Here is an 8,679-nt window from a genome sequence, read left to right as displayed (position 1 = left end):
GACCCGCCTGCCGATGCTGCGTCGCCCCGACCCGCCTGCCGATGCTGCGTCGCCCCTTGGGCCGTCGCCGCGGCCCGCGGTCCGCTCCGCCGTCACCGCGCGTCGACCTCCCGTGTTATGCGCCGCGCCGTCTTCCTTGGCGCGGGAACGCCACCGTCCGCGCCGGTCTTCGTCATGCTGTCAGGCTTCTTCGCCTACTTCGAGCACCGCCGCCGCACTCCTAACCTAGCCGCCGCCGCCGTCAGTCCGCCGCCGCCGCTCTTCTTTGGCCGCCGCCGCGGCTACCTCCATAGCTGCCGCCGCCGCCCGTCCACCCCACTTCGTCTTCGTCCAGCACCAGCCCGTCGCCAGCGTCGCCGTCATCTACCCCGACCACTTCGTCTACTCCGACCATCGTTGGTGACATTGGCCCTACGCCGATGGACGCCGCAATCGTCGTCGAGTTCTTCTTTGCTGGCCCCTCCGACTTCTCCGACATGGCGTACAGCTCGTGCAGGTCCCTCGTCTACGCATGCCCGGTGATGGCAACACCGATGCGTGCCTTCATCCACGACGTGTCCACGGGCCCGGCAAGTCTGGTGCGACGCTTCGTCAACTTCGTCTTCGTCCGTCTACGCATGCCCGGTGCTGGCAGCACCGGTGCGTGCCTTCGTCTACGATATGTCCCCGGGTTTGGCAAACCCGGCGCGATGCGTCGTCAACAACATTTTCTTCCCGGCACACCCCTACTTCGACACCATTGCGCCCATGCTAACTCGGCGCCCCCTTGCGCCCGCGGCTCCACGGCGACTCCCTCGACACCGGCTACCCCGACTCGACATCGACCCCGGCGTTCTCACCTCGACCACGGCTACACCACCCTCCGCTCTCGGCTACATCGACATCGGCACAAAGGGCTATCATCTGCTTGAGCCACTCGTCGGCTTCCTCTACAGTCAACGCGTCCGCGACGCGACACCGTCCGCGACGCTCCTGCTAGGACTGCGGGGGGATGTCAGTCCGTCGGCTGCTATTCTCTCCAGTCTGACCGTCCGCGACGCTCCTGTTGTTCGCAACGCTACCGCTACGACTGCGGGGGGATGTTAGAGATATATTTGGGATACTTGTATTTGGTAGTCTAGGATTTGTAATCCGTCTCCTACCTTATCTCCAGAAGAGGCGTCTTGCCCTCCAAGTCTTGTACTCAATATATACCGCCCTCGAGGCTCAATAATACATCCATTATATTCCGCAACAATCCCTCGCTCTCCCTTCTAACATTGAAGATGGCCTAAGACTTCATCAAAATTTATGGCACCAATAATGCTCGTACGAGTAAAATCCTTTATTTCGTTGGCGCGTCCGTAGATCCTCCCCACCCACATCTTGTACGGTGTACCCTCGCCGTGGCCTGCGTCCGCGTCCGACCGTAACACGGGCATGGGGTTTGCATTGGCAATTTGGCATGGGCACGCCCCTGCTTGTGCGCCCCAGATCGGCGAAACAATTGAGCGGAGCAGAGGGAGCAGCAGCGTGCCCCATGCCATGGCTATGTGTAATCAATCGGTGGCCTAGTTTAGCAGAGTCACTCGTAGGTAGGCGGCCCGCAGCATTACTCGCATGATTCAGGGGGGCGCCGCTGTTCACCAGGGCCCGTATACCTTTCCACGGCTACGAGGGCAGTACAGTAAAGAGGAATCAGACAAGGGTCCCGCCAACATACTTAAACGACGAACGTGATCGCGTATTATTACCACATGGCCGTCCGTCAGATTCCACCGTATAAACCCTAGCTCTAGCCTTTAGTGCCACCATTAGAGTAGTAGCAGCAGTACCGTACCCGCCCGGCCGAGTTAATGACCGCGTACTGTCAAGCTTGGCCAGCATTAGCAGCCACCCAAATCTCATCCGAGAGATGATGACCGAGCAAAGGATGAAGGCACAGCGGTGGGGGCAAGGGCGACCTGTCCTGCTCCAAAGACAAAGAGCGACCCGGCCGCTCCTTTTCGGCCGTCGGGAGGCGTGCAGGCTACGCTTTCCTCCCGGTTCTGCGCGTGTCGTGAACGCGGATCATCGCCATTAGCGACGACGCGCGCACCGGCGGCCACGTGAGCGAGCGAGACGGTACGAGAAAGAAGGCGCCTCCCGACCGACTCCTGCGCCCATGCATTAACATGGCCGTAGCCTGTCCAACCACCCTAACCCTACCCTATCGCTCCTAATCACTTCAGAAAATTACCACCATGGAGAATTATCCCAGAGCGAGCGAGAATGGATTTTGTGCACGTCCCACTAATGGCTGGTGGGTAATAAGGTGCCAAGGGTCGACGCGTCATACGCGCCGTGGAAGGAGGGGGAGGCGCTGGCAGGCAGAAGCAGGCTCATCCAAAGCTCCCTAAAAACAAGCTCGCCGTCACCTGCCGTCGTGGCTTGGTTTGACCGTCCGTCCGTCCGTCCGTCGGTTAGCCGCTCGCGGCCGGTCTAGCTCAACCGACGAGAGTGAGAGAAAAAAGCGAAGATTAGATTAGAAATTCGAGGTTAACCACGGTGGAGAAAGGGGGAAGATTCGAGGCTGCCGTGCGTTTGGGGCCATCTCCCTCCGTTGCTGCTTCGGCTCTTTCCTCTTTTTTTTTTCCCCTTCAGAAATGGCTCTTTCCTTAACTAAGCTATAGGACTACTAGTCAAGGCCCACACGGAGGGCCGGGCCCGCCCCCGTCCCTTGCTTGTCATCTTCCCCTCCCCTCGCTCCATAGAAGAACGTGCCCAGCCGCCTGTTCTCCTCCCCTTCTATCTCCCCCTGTCTCTCTCTGCTCTGCCGCTCTCTCTCTCGGAAGCGGGAGGAGAGACGAAAGCAGAGTTCGCTCGCTCGCTCTCCTCAGATTCCCCGCCCGCTCTGCGCTGCGCTGCTCTGCTCTGCTCTGCTCGCCTGCCGTCCTTCCTTCCTCGCCTGATTGATTCGGTTGCTGCGCGCGCGGGCGCCGAGCTGATTGGGGGAGTCGGTGCGGGGCGAGGAGCTAGCGGTCGGCTTGGCGGTCTCTACCACCACGGCGGCGGCGGCGGCCATGCGGATCCCGCGGCGGAAGGCCGGGGTGCCGCTCGGCGTGCCCAGCCGGCGGGCGCAGATCGCCGCGGTCTTCGCGCTCGCCGTGCTGCTCGCCGTCTCCGTCCTCTACGACAGCGCCCACATCGCCGCCTCGCTGCGCCGCCACAGCGGCTACAACAGGGTAAGCACCACTCTTGTAACCAGCTGGGCGGCGGCCGCTCTGTGTGCGCCTTGCTCGCGGGCTCGGCCTAATCGGGAATAATAAACCCTGCAGGAGGCGCCGGCGGGGGCTGGCCCGCGCGCCACACCGGCGCAGGCAGTGGAGTCAGCGGGGGCGGCCACGGATCGGACCGACCCGCCCCCGCGGCTTGGGGCGGAGGGGGTCTCTAAGTCTAACCTCGGGACGGCAGAGGACGGGTCCTCACCGGAGACGGGAGTCCTGAAGGAAGTGGTGGCGGAAGGAGGCCAGGGTACCTGCGACATGTACAAGGGGAGGTGGGTGCACGACGAGGAGAACGCGCCCATGTACAAGGAGTCCGACTGCGAGTTCCTCACGGAGCAGGTCACCTGCATGCGCAACGGCCGCCGCAGCGACGAGTACCAGAAGTGGCGGTGGCAGCCTGATGCCTGCGACCTCCCAAGGTATGCTTATTTGTTTCTTTGTATGTATTCCCTGTGCCTTCTCCATCTTTTCTAGATACATTCAAAACGTGTTCATGCGTGTATGTGTACGCGCTACGCAATGGCCGCTGGTTGGTTCTAAAGACAAAGGTGGGTAGTGTGCTTTCGTTAACTGGAAAGTGAGAGTTTACGCGTGCTCCCTATAATCGTATGGCCGGCTGGAAGCGGCCAGATCATTTCTGGCATGTTTCTCTTCCTTTCTAATCCAAGTCTACCGAAAATACACTCATGGTATAATGGGTGTTCATGACGATGAAACAATTATGTGGTACCAAACCATGGTTTTGTCCTTGTCAGTTAGTTCAAAGTTTCATCAAGGCATGTGGCTGTTCACATTATAATTACAGAGAAAACGTTTGGTGCACCTGATTCATTACCGGTGTTTCTTGTTAACTAAGATTGGTATAGGGGGTCCTTTAATTGGTTAGGTGACATAATGGAAGAAGAGAAGAGGCTGCACTCATTGATAATCTATATGGTCTTTCTTTAAATACATTAAGCTATTTAATGGTTGGTAGAGAAGTTCCCTTTGTTACAACAAGTTGTTGGGTGAGGGGGAGAGGGCCAGAGGGGTATGGTACAGAGTGGTTTGGAATCTGAAAGCAAATAGGAGTTGTTGTCTAACATGACATCAGCTTGTAAGCTTTGCAAACTTATAACCATTTTGTGTACATAACTGGAGCAGTTTAGAGTTAATAACTTAATATAGCACTTTCTGAACGTATTGCCCTATCGATTTAAGTGAATTGTATCAACGTTAGTGTACTAAAGACACTGCCTTCCGCAAAATTTGTATTGAAAGTTAGGTCAACCAAGTTCATCTTGTACAATCTTGTTGAATGAACATATCTAAGAAAAACGTCAGAGCAGGTTTATATGCGATCCTTCAATGTTCATAGAATTTGATGGTTTTTGGTGCTGAATTGATCTTTTTATATATTTTTTTTCTATCAGGTTCGATGCTAAGTTGCTTCTTGAGAAGCTAAGGAACAAAAGAATGATGTTTGTGGGGGATTCACTGAACAGGAACCAGTGGGAGTCCATGGTGTGCCTGGTCCAGTCTGTGGCTCCATGGGATAAGAAAAAGCTTGTCAAGAATGGATCTCTAAATGTGTTCCGCCTTAATGTAAGTATTTGCGCAATATCTACTTCTCTCTGACCTCACTTTGTTTTTCTCCCAATAGAGGTCTGAGGAAACAGTAGTACTAATGATTTGACTAGCAGCAGCTTGGTATGATAGTGATTGTACAAGCATAATTTTTAAAGTCCGGCCAGTGACCCAACCAGCCAAGCCACTGGGTCAATATTTTTGTGGTTACATATTATTATTTTGTTAGTTGTTCTTTTGTATTCCAAAAAGGATAGTAATGCCTAAACGTGTTAGCAGTTCCATCCATTCATACTTGACCCTTACAAACATGAGTTTTTGAAAAATGTTCTTGTGCATGTGGGAGATGCAGGAGTTTGCTTGAACCGAGCGCAGCAGCTTGTAAGTGGTGGCAGACTAGATGATGATGCATAGTGCACGGATGTGTGTATTTCTTCACTTCTTGCAATCAAGGTGTAGCCTGGTACTGTAGAGGATATAAAATAATCTATGGGATTATGGGAAGTCATGTGAATGGGGTTATGGGGTATAGTGGCTGCTATATAATAGGTCCCTCGGGGCACATAATTGAGACTGTCCTGACCCAGTCTGGGTACCGTTCTGCTATTTTCTTTGTGTATGTTCTCCTAGAACTAGAGCCATCCGGTTATTTCAAAACTGTGAGCCTATTTGAAAAAAGTTCATTATGATTTGCATAGTGTTTCAAATAGGATGCAGCGAAACATTCGTTGGATTGTCTGAATCATTTAGCCCTTCATAGATCACGATTAATTAATGAACCGTATTGAAGGGTTGCACCTCAAAATTTTGTCTTCTGTGATCTCTACTTCCCCTAACTGTGGTCTGATGACTATTGACTCTCGAATATTCTATCGTATGTCTTGACACGTGAATTACATGGAATATTTCAGGAGTACAATGCAACGATTGAGTTCTATTGGGCTCCTTTCCTAGTTGAGTCGAACTCAGATGATCCAGACATCCATAGCATCACCGACCGAATGATCACGCCAACATCGATCGCCAAGCATGCAGCAAATTGGATAGGGGTGGACTATTTGATCTTCAACACTTACATTTGGTGGATGAACACCCCAAAGATGAAAATTGTGTGAGTAACTGTTATAATCAAGTCTCAATCCTTATGAACATTAAACCAGTTTGCCTACCCAACCTTGAGAGTAATGTGCAACATCATGGTATTCTTACACATGTTATTTTGACTACAGGCCTGATGGATCCTTCACAAGGAAACCGGTTAAGTACGATGAATTGGATCGTGTGGTTGCATACCGACAGATCCTCGAGACATGGTCTGGATGGGTAGAAGAGAATGTAGATCCCAAAAGGACAATGGTCTTATTCATGAGTGTTTCACCAGTACATATGCAGTAAGCTTTCTTTGCCCCTGCAAATGCACACATAATTCATATCTGCTGCATATATCAAGATTCTTAGGGTGATCCTAGAACATCATGAAGCTGGCCATCTTTAATTAAAATTCCATGTTATCTGCATACATGAAGATTCTTCGGCTAATCCTAGAACATCATGAAACTGACTGTATTTAATTAAAACTCATTGACTGTTTCTTGCTGCAAATATTCCCCAACAGTGTTATTAGGATGAAAGCGAAGATGTTGGTAGTGCACATGATGTGATGCTGTGTTAACTTTTAGACCTTGTACTATTGTTTCGGCACGAATCTTAGTATAAGGGTACCGGGCTGATGAACAATGGTTGACTTGTTACAGGAGTGAAGGCTGGGGCAGCCCTGACAACATAAAATGCTTCTCTGAGACACAACCAGTGCTAAATTACACAAAAACACTGGATGTAGGCACTGACTGGGATCTTTTCACGGAATCTCATGAAGTGACGAAGGCGATGAAGAAGGTGCCCGTGCACTTCATCAACATAACCGCATTGTCGGAGATCCGCAAGGACGCACACACATCTGTGCACACGCTGCGGCAGGGTAAGCTCCTGACAAAGGAGCAGCAGGCCAACCCACGCAAGTTCGCCGACTGCATCCACTGGTGCCTCCCTGGCTTGCCGGACACATGGAACGAGTTCATTTACGGCCACATTGTGTCGAGCCCTCTACAGCGGCAGATTGAGAATCAATCTGCAAGATGACAATGCATATATATATATATCTCCTCCAAATCTGCTAGTTCCCGTTAGTACGTAAGATGGTAATTGCGGCCATACAATATATATATTTTTTCTAGGTCTAGAAATCTATGCTGTTGGTTCACCTGGGGAGATTGGCTCGAAGGTACGCTCGCAGGATAGCAAACTGTAGCTATAAACAACCAAGATGGCCTGAGAGTTATTATACCGTCTGCTCGCTCTGAGTGTGACTATTTAAGAGGAATGCTTCGATGCTTTTCATCTGAAAAGAATCTTATTTCAGTTGATACTTGTACATATTTTTTTTTTCATCAAACTCTTTTCATGAGAATATTTAACCTTTTGGGCTGTAACAATATTCAAGAGCTTGCGCAGCATAGACTGCACTGATGTGTGATAACAGATGCGTACCGGCACTTCTCTACTACATCACCGTCATTAAAATCTTCTGTGTCGAATGCGTTAAAACGACCCAAAAATAACCCCTTCCCGAAAGTTACCTTTTGTTCAGTGCGCTACACCTTGGCATTCAGGTTGGACATCAATGGCGTTGAGCATCTGGTCCATGTGGCATCGAGTGGATACAACTTAGATGAGCAAGTCGTCATTTCTGTTGACAATATTGAAACGCTTGTGCGAATGTACGCACATGAACTAAGTTCTGGACCGTACAAGATACTAATGCACACTCTGGCCGAGACCAACGTTAAAAAGAACTGCTGGTAATAACTTTATTTGTTTCTTATTGCAACAGAGACTCGCTAGTCGTGTCCTTCCTGATCAAATCCATATGGTGAAATGAGAATTATTATGTTTCCTAATGCTCATATATGATCGATATACTCGACGTCAGAAAAAGATGGACGTCTCATATGAATGGCTGAAGGATTTACTTTCCTTGTCCAAATTGGCAGTTGGAGACAGGCTGTTCTTCGTGATCCACCACGCCACCATGGAGGTGATGAGGTTATCCTCTTTGTCAAACCAATGCCTGGGCAATCTGTGTAATTTGATGAAGAGTAGTTCTATGCTCTTGTTGACTTCATGTTGATGCTCGAACACTTCTACTCGTGATGTGTGATACTTTTGGGAATGACATAGTTGATGTACCAAATGTTTGTTCCATGTCTAAACTTGTAATGCTATATTATTATCCGTGATCATATTTTTCTGTTCATGCTTTATTTAAGAACTAGCACAAATGCCCGTGCGTTGCGACGGGGCATACATATTTTATTGCACAATACCAATTTTGCGTGACACATATCTTTAGGATACATATTCTACTGTTCAATATCAGGTGTGTGTATCAAATATCTTTTTGAATATCACGTAAATCAGGCGATAATGTTTTCCTTTTTTACTATTGAATTACTCCATCCTCCACCCTACATATGTCTCTTTGTGTTTCGCGTCATCTTAGAATGACTCTCTTTCTCTACCGCGCAATCTTTTGATGACTCTCTAAAGAGGTTCATATTACCTGGGGTTGCTCGTCTTGATTGGATATTGAACGATGGACGTTGCCTCATGTTGTAAGAAATGTTTAAATTTGCATTATTTGAGTTTTCTTTTTGTACGAGGTTGGTTGGTAAACGTGTCTACCGGGTAGCAACCTCCAAAAACCTGTATTGTAGGAGTACCAAGGCACATCCACAATAGCTTTATGAGATAGCTTAAGCCACTATAATACTCCCTCTGTCTCAAAATTTTTGTCTTAAATTTGTCTAGA

At 49.7% G+C, this 8,679-nt stretch overlaps 1 protein-coding gene across 1 annotated transcript; it reads left to right on the top strand.

Annotated features, from left to right (window-relative positions):
- Positions 1–2,751: 2,751 nt before the first annotated feature.
- On the top strand, positions 2,752–7,305 carry LOC123181732 (protein trichome birefringence-like 28). Its single transcript, XM_044594056.1, has 6 exons — positions 2,752–3,203; positions 3,297–3,664; positions 4,658–4,829; positions 5,723–5,922; positions 6,041–6,202; positions 6,566–7,305. Exons 1-6 carry the CDS (start codon positions 3,042–3,044, stop codon positions 6,948–6,950), a joined length of 1,449 nt encoding a protein of 482 aa, XP_044449991.1. The 5' UTR covers positions 2,752–3,041; the 3' UTR covers positions 6,951–7,305.
- The last annotated feature ends 1,374 nt before the right edge of the window (positions 7,306–8,679 follow it).

Source organism: Triticum aestivum, chromosome 1D (genome assembly GCF_018294505.1).
Source record: "Triticum aestivum cultivar Chinese Spring chromosome 1D, IWGSC CS RefSeq v2.1, whole genome shotgun sequence".
Taxonomy (NCBI): Eukaryota; Viridiplantae; Streptophyta; class Magnoliopsida; order Poales; family Poaceae; genus Triticum; species Triticum aestivum.
This window is presented reverse-complemented; position numbering and strand designations above follow the sequence as displayed.